Source organism: Apus apus, chromosome 24 (genome assembly GCF_020740795.1).
Source record: "Apus apus isolate bApuApu2 chromosome 24, bApuApu2.pri.cur, whole genome shotgun sequence".
NCBI classification, from domain to species: domain Eukaryota; kingdom Metazoa; phylum Chordata; class Aves; order Apodiformes; family Apodidae; genus Apus; species Apus apus.
The window spans coordinates 304134-325826 of NC_067305.1; the positions used below are offsets into that span (position 1 = coordinate 304134).

The window sequence follows — 21693 nt, forward strand, 5'->3', positions numbered from 1 at the left end:
ATGGCGCCCTTGTGCCCTCGGCTCCCGGAGCCACCCGGGCCCCGGGGAGCACAGGCCCAGGGCTGGCTCCGCACCAGCGCGGTCCCGGCCCCCCCGCCATCTTCGCCCCCTGCCCAGCGCGGCCCACGCGCCGCCCGCCTCACGCGCCCCATCCCGCCCAACCGGCCCAACGGCCGCGGCGCGAGCGCCCCCGCAGCACCAGGCGCCTTCCTCTGGCGGGGGAAGGAGCGTCCTGCCCTGCCTGCCCTGCCCCGGCGGGGACGAGGAGACGGCCCTGCCCTGCCCTGGGGGGAACTGCGTGTCCTCTCCCCTCTCCTGGCCCTCAGCCCTGCGGCAGGTACCGTGGTCCGCCCGGCTCCTCGGGCCTGCGCTGGGGGCAGTTGTCTGAGGGGGGCTGTCTAGAGGCGGGCAGGGGGCAGATGTCGGGCCTCTGCTGTGGGACAGGGGTGCGGGCAGTGCGAGCTGTGGGGCTGCTGGTGTGTAACGGGGAGGTCTGGGCGGAGGGAGCGGGGAGGCAGCTTCTTGAGAGTGGGGTCTGGGCGGGGGAAGCTGTCGAGACCCCCCCAGGGTGGCACGGGGGTGCCTGCGGCTGACGGTGGGGCCTGGGCAGGGGGAGCTCGGAGGGTCCCTGTGTGCGTGGCAGGGGAAGCTGTGGGGGGTTCATGTGTGACAGCGAGATCTGGGTGGAGGGCGCTGGGGGGTCTGGGGCAAGGGGAGGAGGTGTGGGGGACCTCCGTGTGTGGCCCTGGGGTCAGTGCCTCAGGGGTTGACAGGGTGAGGCCTGCCTTCCTGACTGTGCCTTAGGAGATGAGGGCAGGGGGAATGGGAGGACATCTTTCAGCCTGCAGGTGAAAACCCCGCCCCAGCCCTCCTACATGAGTAGAATGGGACCAGATCTCTCGCTTATTTCAGCACCCTGCAGAAGTACCACTTGCGCTTCTGCAGGAGGATGTGGCTCAGAGACAAAGGTTGGGAGTGTCAGGAGCCGGGAGAGGATCTCTGCTTAGGGCTGCTGCATTTCTCAGTGTACGAAGGGCAGTCTTTGGGCTCAAACTGAATGAAAAACCTGTCCAAAAAAGTACCAGGCAACGTATTCTTGTGTGAGCCTTGCAGTAATCCTGATGGGAACTGTTTTACCATGGAATCATTGTACTAGTAAGAAGCAGGTCATGTGATTTAGGTTTTGTGTTTCTTTATTATCATTATTTTTCCAGGTAGTAATGTACAGTTGAAGTATTTGTCACAAAAAGCAAATTGTTTCTGTTCCCATCTAGTGAAGAATTGTGTGATAAGTCACCAGGGTTGTTTCTTTCACCTAGGACGATGTTGGGTGTAAACGTAGCTACCTTTCAGAGGCACGGAACCCACAGGAGGTGGCTGTACAGTCTGAAAATACTCAGTTACCAGCAGAAACGAGTGGGGATTTTCAGTAAAAACCTGTGCAAGGCCTTTCCTCCATCTGATTTCCTTTCCCTGGAGAAGGCAAGAAGAGCTTTGCCTCTCGCTTCCGAAGGATGTTTTTGCTCAACAGTGAGGCTAGAATCTGTCCTCTCATCTGCACCTCACGGGAGAAGATGGGCGCTGTTCCTCAGTAATGAGGTGACAGGACTGACGGTGAAGTGAATCGAAGAAAGATGCACTATTTTTACTGGTCAAAAGAATCTGCTGTTTGATTGTTTGTTTGTTTGTTTGTTTGAATACACTAAACATGGCTCTGGCTAAAGAGCAAGTCCTTTTACGTAGTTTGTTCAGGATTGCTGCATTTTCTTCTTTACTCTTGTGCTGACTGAGAATCTTACCATCTAAAAGTTGCCAGATTTCATCATTTCTCTGTGTTTGTTGTTACAGAGCGTGACGCCAGGACAGAGTCCAGCGACTTCCCTCATGGACAGGACCATCAAGATGAGGCAAGAGGCTGAAGCCCGGAGAGTGGCCTTGGCCTGGGGACTCCTTAATATGTCTATGGCAGGCATGATATATACTGCAATGTACGTGAATTGTTACCTCTGGTTCTAACAAGCAAAGCATCCTGCTTTGTATGTCCCTAAATATTTCCTAGGACTGAATAGCTGCAAAATGGCAACTTTGTGTGCTTCTTTTCAGGAGTGGAAGACTCATCAGCTGCCATTGCAACATCCCATACGGGCCACTCTCTTGTATTGGTGAGTCACTGAGTTGTTTGTGTGTTGGTTTTGTGGTTGTTGTTTTTAATTAAAAACGTTGGTTTGCTTTCTGTTACCTCCTTTAAAACTGTTGGGATCTCAACATTTTTAGCGTTGGAGGTGAGGAGTGTTAACAGCGTTCTCGGGTGGATCATGAACGGACACGTTTGCTGCGTTAAAGATGTTGAACGTGTGGAGAACACTGCAGATTTTACTGCTGCGTTGTGCTGTGGGTGGGGATGGCATTTCACAGGAATTACTGTTGGTTTTGGGTAACTAACTGTATCAATTCGTATTAGAGGATGAAGCAAGAGGGGGAGAAAAATCGTGAGTGACACATGATTTGATGGAAGGTGATTTTTGAGAAATACTGTGAAACTTGGTTGCAGTAGTTGATATCCCTTTTGGAAACTGACCATCCGCTTTTAAGAAGTCGATTTTATCAATATAAATTAATCTTGATGTAGAAAGGAACATTATCTCCAATGGTTCTTGCATAAGAAGGGGAAGAAAGACATCCTAGATGCTTGCCAGAATTTGTACTTTATTATGGCAGTCACAATGACCTGTTTTTGATGGGCATACGCCTGTTTTTTGCCAATCGTCTCCTCGTGTTGTTCCCGTGCTCAAACTGAGGCAAAAAAGTCTGTTTCCTCTAGGACTTGCACTTGCATCTGTGTTCAGCGTGAACGCCCTGTTGGATTTCTGGAGGTACTGCAAGTACACAGGGACACCGAGGAGCTGGGCCCCGAGTCCCGGCCAGCAGCCCCTGCTGGGCTGGCAGAGTGCAGGTGGGTGTCACGAACATTTCTGGAAATATTTTGCTGAGTTCTCTAGGGGCCAGATTTTCCTCGTGTCCTTTCTAGCATCTTTCCCAAACTGCTTTAAGGTAGCGTCGTGAGTGCGTTTTGTTCTGCATTTGAAAGGGGAGGAGGGTCTGGGGCTGTTCATTCTGTTTTCTCCTTGTTGCAGCCGTACAAACAGCTCCACCCACTGTGCTGGCAGCAAAGACAGTCCCGTCTGCGACGCCTTCTGCTCCCATCCAGGGTCAGACGGTGCTGAGTTACAGCCCGTCCCGCTCCCCCAGAGCCAGCCCAAGGTTTCCCCCTGCTTATCTCTCGGGGTACAGGCCTCAGCTACAGGCTGCCTCAAGCAGCAGCCCCTCCTTCGGCAGAGCTGTAACTCGCTCACCCAGCAGCAGCTACAAGGTGAGGACCAAGGCAGCTCCCAAGGGTACAAAAAAGAAGACCAAAAACCCAACAGCAAACACCGCACCCCCACAATCACCCAGCCCGTGAAACCAACAACACACAACCCCCACAGAACTCACAGTGCCCGCTCGATCAGACCCCCAAGTGCCACATGTACGTGATTCTTGGATCCGACCAAGGATGCTGGCTGCACCACCTCCCTGGGCAGCCCACTCCAGCTCCTGACTGCGCTTTCAGGAAAGACATTCTTCCTCATGCCCAGCCTGAACCTCCCCTGGTGCAGCTTTAGGCCATTTGCTCTGGTCCTGTTGTTATTCTCTTGGGAGAAGAGGCCAACGCCCCCTCACTCCGTCTCCTTTCAAGCAGTTGCAGAGGCCAGTGAGGTTTCCCTCCAGCCTCCTCTTCTCCAAATGAAACAACTCCAGTTCCCTCAGCCTCTCCTCACAGGACTTGTTCTCTAGACCCTTCACCACCTTGGTTGCCCTTCTCTGGACATGCTCCAGCCCCTCAATGTCCTTCTTATATTGAGGCTCCCAGAACTGATCTCCGTGCTCCAGGTGCAGCCTCACCAATGCTGAGCACAGGGGCACGATCGCTTCCCTACTCCTGCTGGCCACGCTGTTCCTGCTGCAGGCCAGGATGCTATTGGTCTTCTTGGCCACCTGGGCACACGCTGGCTCGTGTTCAGCCAGCTGTCCACCAACAGGCCCTCAGGCCCTTTTCTGCTGGGCAGCCCTCCAGCCGCTCTGCCCCAAGCCTGGAGCGTTGCCTGGGGCTGGCGTGACCCGAGGGCAGAAGCCGGCACTTTTTCCCTTGTGTTGCTTCACTTGTTTTAGAGTGGCTACTGTGTTTCAGAGCAAAACAAAATTACAAAATCAAAATACAAAGGAAGAAAGACTCCAGCCTGAACCCCAAGCAAGGGCCTTTTGTATTCATATTGTTTCAAGGTGGAATTCGGTCTTCCTCCCATGACACAAGCGCTTGTTTTTATTCACCTAAGGTTTACGGCTTCAGCCCCTCTTCCAGTGGATCCCTGTACACCAACAGTATTGGAAGAGTGCAAAGGATCAGGCTGAAGCCTTGTCACCACGCTTCACCCTTTCTCTATCATGCTCCTACTGCCAAGGAAGACTACATGACAGACCTCAAGTCACTGCAGACCTTCCTTCAAAATGAAGAGAAGAAACAACGCAGAGTTCAGCTGGGTACGTAAGCGTGATCGGAGAAGCTTGGTGTGGAGAAGATGTTGGTCTTATTTGCGATTGGCTTTGGTGGGTGAAGGAAGTTGCAGAGGATTCCAGTACTAGTAATGAGACCTTGAGGAGAGGGGTGTCCTTCGTGGAGAAGACATTTCAGATCACGGGGGTGACTCACTCGCAGGCAGCTTTTGTCTTGGGTAGGGACAATCAAGAGAAATGTGAAATCAGTGTTTATGCAGCCTGGCTTCAGCCTGTGTGTTCACGGCAGTTGGTGTTTGTGCCTCTTGCCAAGGACTGACCTGTTCCCTGTACTGTTGCTCCCAGAATCCCTTGGCAACAATTGTACGTGACTGTTTAATGAATCAATCGTTTCAGGAAGTTCCGATTCCAGCTCTCCTTCCAGCAGCCCAACTTCTGGGAACCACAGATGCTTCACAGCAGACTCGGCGCTGGTGCTGCTGAACTACGAGTACCAGCTGGCTTGCCTGCCCCGGGCTCCGCCAGCACACAGGGACAGAGCTGGTCTGAGCTCCAGGCAGGCTGCAGAAGAGGTAAGTTGGGTGGTCAAGAGGGAGACACAGGCCTCGAAAATAGACAGCCCTGTACAGAGGTTTGGATTGGAGCTGTATCCAAGGGCTGGAACAAGCGGGCCTAGGACATCTCTCCGCCGGGACGTCTCTCGGGTTGGCAGGTGACGCGGGGCTGTGCCGCTGTCCCGGCGCACAGCTGTCGTAGACCAGAGCTGTCCTAGACCCCCCAGCGTTACCCTCCCTTCGTTGCTCCATTGAATTTACTGCTCCCATCAGGTTGCTCTGCATAACCTTCGGTTTTGGAGGGGTACCAGACCAGCACGAGGTTTCCACACCTCGGCAGGAGACCAGACTCTATAAACGTGCGACAACACCGCGTGTTTTCTTACCAAAATGTATTTTTGTACCAGATTCGTAGTGCCAAATGGCTCGTTTGGTTCCTGTATTAGACGAGTCCATTTTCTCCAAGGTGAACTTGGGGATTTTCCTGTGCTTCAGCGTCGCTGAATCCAGCGAGGTCCCAAGGAGGGACTGAAGATGCAGGTTCTTTCTGGGCTTTACCCTCTCACCCCATGAGCAAAGTTACTCTCACATGCTGAAGGCTCCTTAAAAGCAGAAATTTTCATCTTTCGCCCCAAAAACGGGGTTTCTGCAGAGGAGCCCGTCCCGCAGGGCACCCTTGGGGGCACCCAGGAGCCTGCGTGACCTCCTCCCCGCCTGGCCCAGGTCCCTGAGCAGCCCCATAAACTGTGCACCCCGATTAATGCTGCACCCCAGTCCTCGTGCACCCCGGTCCCTCTGCACCCTGATGTGCCGTGCACCCCGGTTCCTGTGCACTGCAGTCCCTGCGCACCCCGATTTACTGTGCCCAAGCCCTGCGCACCCCCAGACTGGGCACACCCCTCTTCCTGTGCACCCCAGATCCCTGGAAACCCCTAAACGCTGCGCCTTGGTCCCTGTGCACCCTGATATACCATCCATCTGTTCCCACAGCCCCCATAGCCCCACGTACCCCAACGGACCATGCACCCCGCTCCCCACACACCCCTATAAACCGCACACCCTGCTCCCCATGCACCCCGATATGCTATGGCCCCCCATACCCATGCACCCCACATCCCTGTGCACCCCGATACAATACCCACCTCATCCTCCTCATTGCCATCCCATGGTCTCCCCCTGCCTCCACCTCCGCCCCCTTCTTTCTCCTTGCCATTCTGTGCTTTCCTGCTGCCTCTTCCTCCTCATGCTGTTTGTCTGACACTGCCTCCTTCTCCTGGTTGTCCTGCTCCTCCTGGTCCTACTCCTCTACCTCCTCCTTCTCTTCCTTGTCATGCCGTTGTATCCTCCTGCAACCTCTTCCTCCTTCTCCTCCTCGTGCTGTTGTCTTACGCGACCTCCTCCTCTTTCTCGTCATCCCGTTGACTCCTGCTCCCTCCTCCTCCTCATCATACTCCTCATCGTGCTCCTTTTGATGTTTCCTCCTCTCCCTCCTCCTCATGCTGAAGGGGGGTGCAGGGTGCTCCAAAATAGGAGCCTTGCTTTTTCTCTTTTAATGAAACCTGCTGTTCTAACCGCAAATAACAGACAATCTGCCACGGGAGTAGATCCAACAGTACCTCGTTCTCTGTTGCAGCATCATGAAGATCTTTGTGCTGCCCGTGCCGCGACGTCTGCAGAAAGGGCTGCTGCTGAGCTGCTGGTGAGTCACCTTCCTTTCTCTCCAGGACAGGCAGTGCACATGAGAAAACAAGCGTGCCAAGAGTGAGGTGGTTAATGAAAAACAAGGCCAAGTATCATAGCACCAGAGAATGGCTAGGGTTGTTTTCTTTGGAATTGAACCTTCTGTTTTAACTGAACATAAGAGATGCTCTTTCAAGCTCTTGTCTCTGAAGCGATTATAAGAAAGTACAGAGTGATCTTTGGGGTTATTTCTTGGTTTGTTTGTTTCTTCTAAGGAGAATACCAGTGTTCTGTGTGCATCAGTGACAGAAGAGAGACCTGAGCCCACCAACACTTCAGCAGGAGGGAGAGGGCCATCAGAAGCAGCCACGTGCAGGAAGGGAAGACCCAGCTCACATGATGGCCAGTCCCCTGGTAAGGAGAGATTCTGCATTTCTGTAGAGATGGCCGAGGCAGCTGCTCTGACCACCCTGTTACAGAAAGGGGAGATGAGAATCGTTACGTTACTGCCTGCAGTGGAAGTGCCTCCTTGCGCTTCCCGCCACAGGCTTCTCCTTGGACCCTGCCTTGGTCTGCTGGCCAGCATGCAGCTGGGGATGTGCTGGCACTGACATTGGGCAGTTGGTCTCCATGGCAGCGAGTGCACGGACAAATACCAGGTTTGGAGGAACGGGAGCACTTTGCTTACAGTGGGTTTTGTTGTTGTTGTTTTCTCAGTCAAGTGTTGCACAATGAGCATAATTGCTATTCTTGAGACAGCAGGCCTCCACTTCTCCAGTTGTAGTCTGCCTTGCAGGCTGCACTGGAGAGTAGCTGGTGGCAATGCAGTTGCTGCGTCCGCTGCCAGGTGAAACACACACAAGGACCGATGTTTTCTCAGCATTCCCTTTTCTCCTTGATTTCCATCTGCAGTTGGATGTAGCCTGCGAGCGGGGCTGCTTTCGGGAGGAAGGAAGAGGAGAGTGAGAAGAGAGTGACCGTGGATGGGCAGATGTGCGGCAGCTGCCAGCTGGACCATCTCACCTATGTTGTTTGTTGTTTTTCAAAGAAACACCCACCTCTGTTTGTTTGCCTTCATCTTCATTTTGTAGGGTATTGGCCATGCCCTTTCTTTCACCTTTTCAATGGCACTTTCTACCCGCTCAGTTACTTGTTGGTTTAGTGCTTTTAAATACTTTTAAGTACATCTTCAGAGTAGGTTTTTACCTTTTAAAATATGATTGTATTTATCCTCCTAGTAGATGCTAAGTTTTTAATAGCTGTACCTTAGTAGTTCTGTTAGGTACTGTTGCATGTTTATTCCTATTTATTTTAGACAGTATTTGAAGGGTAAGGGTGTATACAGTCTGTATTTGTATTTAAATATTTTAATATGTTAATTGTACGAGGTTCTGGAGCCGGATCTCCGGCAGTGACAAGATGGGTTTAACTCTGGCTTTGTTCATGGGAACTTGTTTCACCTCGAGGATGTTCTTTTATACTCCTGCTTAGCATAAACTTTTATTCCGACAGGAGTGTTGCCTTTGTCTTTTCTCTGGGGTTTGAATTCCAAACGCTCGAAAAGCTTCACGTTACAACAGTTCTTGCCGGCGCCTTGATCAACAAGTCCCTCTAGTCTGCCTGCAGTGCCAGTGAGCAGCAGGGCCCGGGGCAGAGCTGAAGGGGGCAAACATGTTCTAGCATGTCTCGGGTGTGCACTCTGAGCTTCCACCGGGGCAGAGCTGGAAGACTAGCATGGACACAGGTGCCACCAAGTTTAAGTGCTCTGGTCTTTGGAATAGAGCTCCTTTATCTTTTTTCCTAGATTTTTTTTCCCCAGCCAGGTCCCATTTTGGTAGGCAACAGATCCCACGGCAATTAGTTCCCCAGTTTCCCTGCCTTTAAGTACCTGGTTTGATTTCTTCTGCTTGCCCTCCTCCATCAGGCATGCTCACCTCCTTTAGACTGACTACAGTTGGACCGCCTGGCTTTTCATCTCATCAAACCCACTCTGCAGATTTCTTCTTCAGGAAACACTTCCTGCAGTGGAAGCCAGGTCGCTCTTGGTGCTCATTTTCTCTGTTCCATTTTACCTCAACCCAGTCTGTGGGTCCACAACTCTCTGGGTGCAGCCATCCAGCCAATTTCTTATCCACCGAGTGGTCCATCTGTCAAATCCATGCCTTGCCAGTTTGGAGACCAGGATGCCATGCGGGACAGTGTCAAACGCCTTGCACCAATCCAGGTAGATGACATCAGTTGCTCTGCCACCATCCACCATCTCTGTAGCCTTGTTGTGGAAGGCCACCAGATTGGTCAGGCATGGCTTGCACTTAGTGAAGCCGTGTTGGCTGTCACAAATCACCTCTTTATTTTCCATGTGCCTTAGCAGACTTTCCAGGAGGATCTGCTCTATTATCTTGCCGGGCACAGAGGTGAGACTGGCCGGCCTGGAGTTCCCTGTGGCTCCTTTGATACTGTCTCTCACAGTTTCCTTCTAAACACAACGTCCAGCATCCAGCTGGACAAGCACATAATGCATTGGGTGAGAAACTGGCTGATGGGTCAAGCTCAAAGGGTCATAGTAAATGGGGTCACGTCAGGCTGGCGACTGGTCACTAGTGGGGTTCCACGGGGATCCATCTTAGGGCCAGTACTCTTTGATATACATGACTTAGATGCAGGACTTGAAGGCCTACTAGTTAAGTTCGTGGATGACACCAAACTGGGAGGAGCAGCTGACACTCTCGAGGGCAGAGAGGCCCTGCAGAGGGCTCTGGACAAATTAGAGAGCTGGGCACTCACCAATGGCATGAAGCTGAACAAGGAGAAATGCTGGATTTTGCACCTGGGACACGGTAACCCGGGATATACAGACAGTCTGGGGAGCAAGAGGCTGGAGAGCAGCCCTGCGGAGAGGCATCTGGGGCTTCTGGTCGATGGCCAGTTGAACATGAGCCAACAGTGTGTCCTGGCAGCCAGGAGGGCCAACCAAGTCCCGGGGCGCATCAAGCACGGCATCTCCAGCCGGTCCAGGGAGGGGACTGTCCCACTTTACTCGGCACTGGTGCGGCCCCATCTTGAGTCCTGGGTGCAGGTTCGGGTGCCACAGCACAAAAAGGATATAAAGCTACTGGAGGGTGTCCAGAGGAGGCCACGAGGTTGGGGAAGGGTTTAGAGGGGATGCCGTACGAGGAGCGGCTGAAGGCACTTGGTCTGTTCAGTCTGGAGAAGAGGAGACTGAGGGGAGACCTCATGGCAGCTATTGCTTCCTCATTAGGGAAGGAGGAGGAGGAGGAGCCGACCTCTTCTCTCTGGTGACCAATGATAGGACCCAAGGGAATGGTGGGAAGATGTGCAGGGGGAGGTTTAGGTTGGACATTAGGAAGAGATTCTTCACCCAGAGGGTGGTGGAGCACTGGAATGCGCTCCCCGGGGAAGCAGTAATGGCTCCAAGCCTGAAAGTTTTCAAGAAACATTTGGACAACACCCTGCAGGGACATGGTGTGAACTTTGGGGTTGTCCTGTTCTGGGGCGGGAGTTGGACTTGGTGATCCAGGCTGTCCAAGGAGGTGCTTGAGCCACCATCCCTGGAGACATCTAAAAAGACAGATGTGGTGTCAGGGGACAGGGTTTAGTGGTGGATGCGGCAGAGTTAGGGTAGTGGTTGGACTCGATGATCTTGAAGGTCTTTTCCAAACAGAATGATAAGGGTACTGTAAAGATACCTGACATCTCCATCCAGGAGTTGATTCGGTTGCCCAGACCAAGGTGGGCACGGCTTCCAAGTCAGACTGAAGCAGCTGAAGACCCCATGTGGGACTGGGAAATGTGACCCAGGACCTCCAGGAGCGCTTCTGGAGGAGGAGCCGGTGCCCAAGGTTAGAGGAGAACTCTCATCCCTGCCTGCAGCAGGGCTTGGGGGGGATCTTGGGGTCTGGGCCCATCACAGAAGGTGTTTCCATTGGTCTAAGGTTATCTGCTGTGGGAAGTGGACTTGAGGGGAGGCAATGTGGACAGCAAAGGAATGCATTTTATTTTTCATTGAGGTGCACCTTGCTCTGTTTTGGTTTGTTGGTCATTAAGAAACCTCCTCCTGTGTCTGCAGGCAGCTCTTTCCCCAAGTGACACAGGTGGGAGTTGGTGCCAAGGGGCTGGAACTTGCAGCCACAGCCTGCAGTGGAGGCAGCTCCAATTTGAACAAGGTGCTTTGTGTCCCGGGAGTTCAGGGAGGGAAATGGTGGGGGTGGAGGTGGGGACAAAGACCGGCAGATTGTGGGACAGAAAGGGCCTTGATTTCCATGTGCATTCAGACTGCATCATCAGGGGATGCTCAGGATCAAGAACAGCTGGAGTTTGCTGACATCACAGAAGGTGTAAACAGGAAAAAAAAAAGAAAAAAAAAAAAGGAAAAAAAGAAAAAGGGGGAAACCTTGAATATTTTCTGATCGCTGTTCTGATGGTGAAAATAAACCATTTTCACTGTGTCTGCACTCCTGAAAGCTCTCCACTTAACCACGTAAGGTTTGAAGACTGAAATTATTCCCAGAGGCTTGGCTTGTTAAGGCGTTGTGAATGTTCATGAGCTCGCTGGTACTGAATTCTTGGACAGAAGATGATGATGACAGGTCAAAAAGCCTCTAGAGAAGTAAAATTCAGCAGCAAACCTCCAAGTTTCTGAGGGTGTTAGAAAGCCCCACTGAGGAGCATCACTGAAAGAGACCATGCAGGAAATGACCAGGCACGGAGACCGGCTCCGGGGGCTGGTGAAGCAGGAAGTCAGAGGCACTGCCTGCAGGTGGGAAATCCAAGGTGGGATGTGGCTGTGAAAGCCACCCAGGTGACTTGGTGGGATCTAAACCAAAATAATTTTTCAGTATCTCTTGAGACAAGGCCAAGAGCACCTGAGCATGCTGGAGCTGCCTAAGAATGTGCTTGGATGAGAGTCCAGCTGTGAGAAAAGCTGTGGGACTTGGTGTGTAACGAGTGTCAGGAGGAAACTAGTGTCCTATTCATTAACAATGGCAGTGGAGTTGGGTATCACGAAGCCCCAGAGGAGGATGAGGGGGCCCATGCAGCAAAAGTTCCTCCTCAGGGCTGGGGTGCATGGCCAGAGGTGGAAATGGCTGGTGTGTGAGGTGCTCAGGGAAAATTGCCCCGGGGAACATGGCACAGATCCCCGGGCTTCTCTCTTCTGCAGCTTTGGTGCCTTCTTTCCTTCACTGTGTCACCTGGCTCTGCACCGTCAGCACCCCGCTAGGTGCCTTCACCATGCACGCTCCAACAGCTGAGCTCTACACGGCTCTTCTCCTCTCCCAGACACTTTCTACCCAGCCCAGGCTCTCCCCAGCTCTCTCCACCTCTCCTGCCCTCTCCCCCATCCAGAGCAGCCCAGTCTGGGCTGGCCCCATGGCAGTGCCCACCACAGGGTGCTGCAAAGCTCTGGGCACTCGCACCATGGCCCCCGCCCCTCTGAAAGCCACAGCAGATCCTGGGGAGCTGAGAGATCAGCCCCAGAGCTGAGGACCAGCCCTAGTATGAGGACACAGAGCCACCCTGCGCCTGCTGGCCTTGTCTCCAAGAGATCCTTATTGCCAGCTGCTGGCAGCCCTGCTCTGCCAGCCCCTCTCCCCAGCACAAGATTCCTGGCCCTGGGACGCCTCTGGCTGTTCTGCTGCCCCAGTGAAAGGGCAGCCTGTCCCAAGCTGCAGTAGGCAGGAAGAAGTCTGAGTCATTCATTACCCTTTGGAACGAGACAATTGCTCCCTTGCTCCCCTACCAGGACGTCCATGCCTCTTTTTTCCCCAGGTTTTCCCCAGGGAACTGTGTCTGTGCTGGCCTGATCCACGTGCCCTGCGGGGCCCCAAGCTGGTGGTGCTGCTCTGCAGAGCGAGCAGGCTGTGGGGCCTGGATGCCGCGGGGAAAGGGTCTCAAGAGGGTCACTGCTGACCACCCCATCTCCAGGGGCACTGGCCCTCAGCAGGGAACGCTCGGGCCTGGGCTCCTCCCCTAACCCACGGCCCCAGTCCCTCCTCCCCTCAGTGCACGAAGAGCCCCAGCACAGCAGCAGGGCCTGACGGAGGCCGTTCCCGCAGCCACTCCTGACCCCCGAGGAAGGATGCGAGGGAAGATCCCCGCGCAGGGACGGCCCCGCTCCATGGCGCCCTTGTGCCCTCGGCTCCCGGAGCCACCCGGGCCCCGGGGAGCACAGGCCCAGGGCTGGCTCCGCACCAGCGCGGTCCCGGCCCCCCCGCCATCTTCGCCCCCTGCCCAGCGCGGCCCACGCGCCGCCCGCCTCACGCGCCCCATCCCGCCCAACCGGCCCAACGGCCGCGGCGCGAGCGCCCCCGCAGCACCAGGCGCCTTCCTCTGGCGGGGGAAGGAGCGTCCTGCCCTGCCTGCCCTGCCCCGGCGGGGACGAGGAGACGGCCCTGCCCTGCCCTGCCCTGGGGGGAACTGCGTGTCCTCTCCCCTCTCCTGGCCCTCAGCCCTGCGGCAGGTACCGTGGTCCGCCCGGCTCCTCGGGCCTGCGCTGGGGGCAGTTGTCTGAGGGGGGCTGTCTAGAGGCGGGCAGGGGGCAGATGTCGGGCCTCTGCTGTGGGACAGGGGTGCGGGCAGTGCGAGCTGTGGGGCTGCTGGTGTGTAACGGGGAGGTCTGGGCGGAGGGAGCGGGGAGGCAGCTTCTTGAGAGTGGGGTCTGGGCGGGGGAAGCTGTCGAGACCCCCCCAGGGTGGCACGGGGGTGCCTGCGGCTGACGGTGGGGCCTGGGCAGGGGGAGCTCGGAGGGTCCCTGTGTGCGTGGCAGGGGAAGCTGTGGGGGGTTCATGTGTGACAGCGAGATCTGGGTGGAGGGCGCTGGGGGGTCTGGGGCAAGGGGAGGAGGTGTGGGGGACCTCCGTGTGTGGCCCTGGGGTCAGTGCCTCAGGGGTTGACAGGGTGAGGCCTGCCTTCCTGACTGTGCCTTAGGAGATGAGGGCAGGGGGAATGGGAGGACATCTTTCAGCCTGCAGGTGAAAACCCCGCCCCAGCCCTCCTACATGAGTAGAATGGGACCAGATCTCTCGCTTATTTCAGCACCCTGCAGAAGTACCACTTGCGCTTCTGCAGGAGGATGTGGCTCAGAGACAAAGGCTGGGAGTGTCAGGAGCCGGGAGAGGATCTCTGCTTAGGGCTGCTGCATTTCTCAGTGTACGAAGGGCAGTCTTTGGGCTCAAACTGAATGAAAAACCTGTCCAAAAAAGTACCAGGCAACGTATTCTTGTGTGAGCCTTGCAGTAATCCTGATGGGAACTGTTTTACCATGGAATCATTGTACTAGTAAGAAGCAGGTCATGTGATTTAGGTTTTGTGTTTCTTTATTATCATTATTTTTCCAGGTAGTAATGTACAGTTGAAGTATTTGTCACAAAAAGCAAATTGTTTCTGTTCCCATCTAGTGAAGAATTGTGTGATAAGTCACCAGGGTTGTTTCTTTCACCTAGGACGATGTTGGGTGTAAACGTAGCTACCTTTCAGAGGCACGGAACCCACAGGAGGTGGCTGTACAGTCTGAAAATACTCAGTTACCAGCAGAAACGAGTGGGGATTTTCAGTAAAAACCTGTGCAAGGCCTTTCCTCCATCTGATTTCCTTTCCCTGGAGAAGGCAAGAAGAGCTTTGCCTCTCGCTTCCGAAGGATGTTTTTGCTCAACAGTGAGGCTAGAATCTGTCCTCTCATCTGCCCCTCACGGGAGAAGATGGGCGCTGTTCCTCAGTAATGAGGTGACAGGACTGACGGTGAAGTGAATCGAAGAAAGATGCACTATTTTTACTGGTCAAAAGAATCTGCTGTTTGATTGTTTGTTTGTTTGTTTGTTTGAATACACTAAACATGGCTCTGGCTAAAGAGCAAGTCCTTTTACGTAGTTTGTTCAGGATTGCTGCATTTTCTTCTTTACTCTTGTGCTGACTGAGAATCTTACCATCTAAAAGTTGCCAGATTTCATCATTTCTCTGTGTTTGTTGTTACAGAGCGTGACGCCAGGACAGAGTCCAGCGACTTCCCTCATGGACAGGACCATCAAGATGAGGCAAGAGGCTGAAGCCCGGAGAGTGGCCTTGGCCTGGGGACTCCTTAATATGTCTATGGCAGGCATGATATATACTGCAATGTACGTGAATTGTTACCTCTGGTTCTAACAAGCAAAGCATCCTGCTTTGTATGTCCCTAAATATTTCCTAGGACTGAATAGCTGCAAAATGGCAACTTTGTGTGCTTCTTTTCAGGAGTGGAAGACTCATCAGCTGCCATTGCAACATCCCATACGGGCCACTCTCTTGTATTGGTGAGTCACTGAGTTGTTTGTGTGTTGGTTTTGTTGTTATTTTGTTGTGGGGGGCTATTCAGAACTGTGTTTTGCTTTCTTTTATCTCCTCTGAATTTGTTGGGATCTCAGTATTTTGAGTGTTGGCGGTAAGGGGTGTTAACAGCTTTCTTGGTCGGATCATGAAAGGGCACGTTCTGCATTAAAGGGCACGGCTGCATTAAAGATGTTTAATGACTGGAGAACACTGCAGATTTTACTGCTGCATTGTACTGTGGGTGGGGATGGCATTTCACAAGACTTACTGTTTGTTTTGGCTAACTAACTGTATCTAGTATTAGAGGATGAAGCAAGAGAGAGAGAAAAATCATGAGACAAGTGACAGATGATTTGATGGAAGTTGATTTTTGAGAAATACTGAAACTTGATTGCAGTAGTTTATGTCCCTTTTTGAAAATGACTGTCCGCTTTTAGGAATTCCATTTTATTAATATAATCTCAATCAATTAATCTCAAGATAGAAAGGAAAATTTTCTGCAATGGTTCTTGCATAAGAAGGGGAAGAAAGAAATCCTAGATACTTGCCAAAATTTGTACTTATTTATAGTCATTTACTGGGATCGCTTGTGGAGGTATAAATGACATAGCTGCCCTTTTTGTTTGTGGGGGCCAGGGCAGGCCAGGTTTCCCCACAGCTGAACCCCATTTTTATGAAATTTTGATTGACAACTCGGATGCCCAATGGAACCCTTTCTGACATTTAAGGCATAATTGAGGTGGAGGTTTTGTGGCACCCTTTTCTAACTGATCATAAGGCAGCCACCATTAAATTAGCATTATGAGTGGCAGTGCCAACATCCTGACATTGCCGTATCATATCTGTAACTGTCATGATCCATTTAGAACCTGCTAGTGCCTGCTTACAATCTTTGTTGCAGTTATCATATGCTAATTATATATATTTACATTTGCCTGCTGATTTCTCCAAGCCTGATCCATACAGAGATCATGGAAATACATTTTCCAAAGCAAATAATCACCTCCGTCTAAGGCAGTATAAGCAAATGTGTTCCAATCGTAGGGGCACATAGCTGCAGTGGCACATAGCTGCAGTGGATACAGTTTTAATTATGGTAAGCATATAGGGTGCAGTTGGATCATACATAGCTGCACCCTCTTTTAAATCTTTCAATATTTTAAGGGTATAGCTCTATGTGAATGGAATGCCTGTCCAGGGTTATTAGGATCAGCGTCTTCCAGAAGAGGAAACACCTGTAAAAGTTCTAAAGGGATTTCCTCCCCATTTTGTAAAGTGGCACTAATACCTTTTTGTATACCTGTTTGCAACACAGGAGCAGAGTTAAGTGTGAGAGGAGTTACAGCTCAGTACTCAGAGGGCTCCTTTCTCTGTGGTCTTAGTGTGTCTTGGGGTTCTAGTATACTCTCTTCCCTATCATCGTCCTGACCCTTGTCCCACGTATCTACAGCAGTGTCAACCACATATGGTCTCCTGACTGATTTAATAATCTAAATCTGGGGGGTTAAACATGTCTTAACTATACTCCAAATAGAAAAGACTGTGAGAGAGAAAGCATCTGGCCTTTCCTCCTGAAAATGAGCTTTCATTTGTTTTCCTATAATGTCCCATCATTCTAAATCTATCATCTCCTCTTCAGGAAAGAAGGGCTACAATGTTCTACACAGCATAAAAACTCTGTTCTTTTGTCTGTTCTTTTGAGATATGAAAAGCTTGTTCTTTAACTGCTTTTTTCAGCACACTAATATATTGACCTCTATCTTTACAATGTATTTGATCATTTAATGCAGCCTTTCATCCTCTCCTTTCGCCTGGCCTGAAGGCTGCTCAACTGAAATACTTTCCCTAAAAGAATACAGCCAGGCAGTTCCAAAGGCTTGAGCAGTCTTTTGAACTCAACAGACATTCCTTGGCTTAACTTCAGGTTCCTTAAGGGTGAATAGCTCACCATCCACTCAGAGAAGAGACCTGCCTCTCCTCCAAAGCACAATTCAGAGTGGAGCTTAATTCAGACCTCTGAGTCAGTCCCTGAGGAAATTCACAGTCACCACCTCTCTGTGAAGCTGGAATTCATTCCTCATGCAGATACACTAGGGCCTGATGTTAAATGGCATTAACACCCAGCCAGAGGCTTGGGGAACTAAAACACACAAATATTCAACAGATGGGGTCAGCAGAAACATCGTTGTGTTACAGGAGACACTGCCAACTGGGCAGTTAAAGCCAGAAACGTTTCCTGTCATACTGAAATATATAAAAATCTGCATGACAGCTCACAGAGAAAGATCTGTGGACACACTTAATGTCTGTCAGCTAGAAAACAGAAAATGTTACATGTAGAATTCCAGTTTTCCCTTGCACTGTGAAGGGCTTTGCAACTTTGCCACACACCCTCCGTATTTCACCCCAGGAGAAACAATTCTTAATAGGGGTGTTAAATCTTTGTGATGGAACTCACAATGTAAAAACATGAACAACTGAATGTCACCAAAAGTCCCCCACAATCTTACCCCATTTGTAGGGCAGTTCTTTCTATAGTGGCCAGGTTCTCCACAATGAAAGCAAATGTATGATGGCAGGGGTTGACTCAAGGTCTTCTTCATGTAACTGCAAGTTTTGGGAAAAAATGGAAAAAGGTGTCCATGCGTCTTTGTTGTTAAAATAAACATCTCTGCAATTTTCCCATCATCTTCAAAGAACAGCTCTGACATCCTCAACACTCACTTGGCTGGGTCGTAGTAGTGGCAGGACTGTATCATCATAGCTTTGATTTTACCTTCTCCAGAAGTGTTGGCTCCAGCCAGGTTGGCAGTCTGTTGGGGAGTGATTTGACACACGCGTTAGAGACACGTTTTCAGCCCATGCAGCCAAAGACACCATCACTCACCCAGTCCTGCACAGAGCAGCACAATGTAGGCACAGGCTGCATGAAAACAGCTGCTTGTATCAAGCAAACACTGTCCTGAAGATGTTCTGGAGAGTCCTTAAGCCATGGACATGGTGTTCATGGGCTGGCTCACCTACTTGGAAAGAGCTTTCTTGGGCACTCCAGATACAGACAGGGTCTAAGGGAGGGACTGTAAGCTCTTTGGCCCTTCAAGCACCTGTCATTCAGGCCAGCCACTCATATTCTGGTTTCATATGAGCTCCTTCACAAGAGCAACCTACCACATTAAAACGCTTTCTTCAATGGTTGTTTCATACACCCCCGTTTTTTCTCAACAGAATCCAGACCAACAGCTATGAAACCATTTCCATTTACAGAAAACTTTACAAATACTTGACTTATTTGTTTGAACCCCAAGGGTTTACAAAACACACCCAAAACCCACAACACTTTACTAGGAATACACCCAAATCCGGATATGGCATTTCATCATCATCATCATCGTCATCATCATCATCTTATATTGGTTGGTAATAACAACCCCAGAAAGCTTTGTACAGTGCATTGCCTCCATGCTAAGCCAGTCTGCAGTGAAGAGGCTGCAGCAAGTAACAGCTCTGAGCTACCTTACTTTGTGTTCCTGCCTTTTTCTGAAATATTTCCATTTTCTCAAAAGCTTAAATGTGTACATCACTTGGACAGTTTTACACATTTTAGAATAAAACTTCACAGGAGTTTACAGCATTAAGGACATGTTTAGGGACAGCACTAATGTAGACCAGTTTTGTTTTTTTTTTTCTTTCCCCCCCAGGATGTGCAGTGTTTAATTTCTGCAGTGAGAGAGAGATGAAGTTTCCAGTGGGTCGAGTTTTCTCTTTCTTGGAAATTAACTCCAGGCTTTATCTTCAGAAAAAAGAACCAGCTCCTCTGCATTAGGCCCTGCCTTCTCTAATCTTTGCATCTTCAAGGACCAGTCATTGACTTGGTGGGCACTGCACCTTTCACCAAGGGCAATCACTGGTGCTTTCCCAGACAAAGTTACACCTTGCTGAGCCAACGTGCCAGCAGTTCCTCAGCAAACCATGGCATGGCAAGAGTTTCAGAGGCCACATCTGCTAACACACCCCACAAACCCATGGGTACACACCTGAACTCCAAAGCACATGCCCAATCCAATCCAACTACGTAGCACTGCTGCAGAGACAGAGAAACAGAGGAAAAAAAAAAAAACACAACAGCTTATGTATGCAGTGAGGAACGCAGGAAAGCAACGATCAGCTCATAGCACCTCTGCCACACCTTGATTTGACCAGGGGATAGGGCTCTCCACCTGGAAAGATGCTGCTGCAGGGCCACCTCCCCACAGTGAACTCATTAACATGCTTGAGCACGTGTGCAAACACTTGCACATGCAAAAGAAAACCAGAACTGCTTTCTTGGTCACCTCAGCTACCATTTCTGGCTCTCCAGGGCTGATTTCAACCTTTTTCTCTGCTGTTTCTCATGACAGAACTGCCTATAAGTACCTCTGACCTTTCACCTGCAGAACAAGAAGGCCATTCTCCAAGGAATGAGGTGAGCAAAAATGCTTCACACAGAGGTATGAACAAGATCCCTGCCCTGGGATGGCCCCTGTACAGGCAGAAGAAGGAAGGTGAGTATTTTTTTCTCCTTACCATCCCGAAGCTATGCAAGCACACACAATTCACACCTGCTTCAGCATTCTCTGCAGGCAAAGCCTGCAGCGAGCCTGGAGGGGAAAACAGTGCCTTCCCCCCCTTCAGCAGGAACATGGGATTGCAGAGCAAACCAGTAACCCCAAGAAGCTTTGACAGGGATTAACAGCACATCTGACACTTCTTGCTTCAGTGCTCCCCTGCGATCCCATCCCAATGCCAACTGTATACATAGATGCTATGAAATAGAAGCCATCAGCTCACCCCCCCCTACAGCTGGTGACCCCGCACAGGAGGCCAGATGCCAAGGGGGTTGGGGTACAGGGGGACAGTGCCCACATCAGGAAGGACACCACCCCTCTGGGGAGCAAACAGAAGAGTTGGAGGGAAGAGCTGGAAACTCAGAATGATTTCCCAGTTCCATGGCTTGTGCCCAAAGCCATGGGCTGGCAGGAGGAACACGCTGCTGAACATGGGGCTGGAGACCTGCTGCACCTGTGTGCGCAGGCACCAGGGCTTCTGAGCAACCCGGGGGCTTGAAAAAGGGCGGGGAACAAATTGATTTATACATCCACAGAAAGTAGCAATTCCTCATTCTTGCTGCACTTTTTCAACTCTTCACCTTTTCTCCTGCAGAGGCCCAACTCTGCTTCCCAAAGCATTCAGCTGACAAGTGGCACCAGCCTCATCTCAGTCAAAATCACATGAGCAGATGTCCTGCTTTGAAAATTGCCAATGGCTACACTGGCCTGAGACCTTCTGGCCCCATAATCTGCTGCCGGGGCTATGGCCTGTGCAGGTACAATGTGGGCAGCTGTGCCTGTGGGGAGGAGAGGACAGGCCAGGTGACCCAAACGGACCAAGCACAGGGCTCTTGCCCACGGTGCACAGTATAAAATGGCTCCTCAGGGAGCTCTGTTTTTGGCTGCTGTGCTGGCTGGGCTGGGCTTGGCTTGGTCTGACCATTTATCTGTTCTTTCTGCCTCTGCTGGTGTTCCTGCATCCTGTTTTCTCACCAGAGAACACTGTTCATCAAGACAGGTGCCCTGCTGCTGCCTCCCGGAGTAGGACAAGCATGGCTGCTCCAATGCTTGTGTGGACTGTCACTGGGACCCTGGACTCAAGCACCAAACTGGAAAAAAAATTCGGAGCTTCCAACTCCCCCTTGCTTTCTAACACTCTTCGAAACAGGAGGCTAGGTGTGGCTGGATAAGGATCTGAAATAAAGACCCAATAACAACAAACAAGCCTGTTATTGAGCAGGCATTCTTTGTTGCAGCACTGGGGATATCTCCACATAATTGCTCTGACGAGTTAGCAAAACACCCCAAATAGTATACACTAAAACCATGCATATTCAGTTTTATGTCAATGAGTTTTCCAGTATTCTTTGACATAGTAATTTTATTTCCTAGAGTTGGCTATCTTCATAATTATGCCTGCTCGAGGGTCTCCTGTGGGGGTCTTTGTTGATTGTAGTCTTTTGTCATCTTTGTCCTGTCTCCTGTCCTGGTCCTGGCTCCAGTCTCCCGCTGGTACATTGCCCAGGTGAGTCAGAGTCAGCATAAGTGTTGTCTGTAGGTGCCACAGGTCTTAGAAGACTTGTTATCACAACCTGAAGGATTGACTGACAGTTTTCACAAAGCTTCATTGTTTTAAAAGTAACCAGTTCAGCTAACTTAGTGCAGCTAATTAATTATTTTAGTAAATTTTTATTAGGGTATTTTTTAATTTCCTAACTAGTATCCTGTGACTATCACTCCTCTGCTGCCAAGTGCAGTCTGGGACTTGTCTGGTCAGGAAGTAGTTACCAGCTGAGGAGCATAGGTTCCATATTTGCATACAATTACATACAGACCTGTTGACAATCTGACACCAGCTCAGTCCCTGCAGAAGTGTCATATGAAATTAGAAGGGTTTCACCCCTGGGGGAAGGGGTATCTCCTGCTATCCCATGCCAGTGCTCATGATGGAGAAGCCACTTCTGAGATATACAGGCTGGTATAGTTTTAAATTGAGTATTCAC

At 51.1% G+C, this 21693-nt stretch overlaps 1 protein-coding gene across 1 annotated transcript; it reads left to right on the forward strand.

Annotated features, from left to right (window-relative positions):
* LOC127394145 (transmembrane protein 209-like) lies at positions 1–8294 on the forward strand. Its single transcript, XM_051639955.1, has 11 exons — positions 1–337; positions 1532–1614; positions 1849–1988; positions 2104–2162; positions 2822–2953; positions 3135–3370; positions 4374–4578; positions 4948–6804; positions 7061–7199; positions 7333–7444; positions 7698–8294. The coding sequence occupies exons 1-8, from the start codon at positions 1–3 to the stop codon at positions 5265–5267; spliced, it is 1512 nt and encodes a 503-aa protein (XP_051495915.1). The 3' UTR covers positions 5268–6804; positions 7061–7199; positions 7333–7444; positions 7698–8294.
* The last annotated feature ends 13399 nt before the right edge of the window (positions 8295–21693 follow it).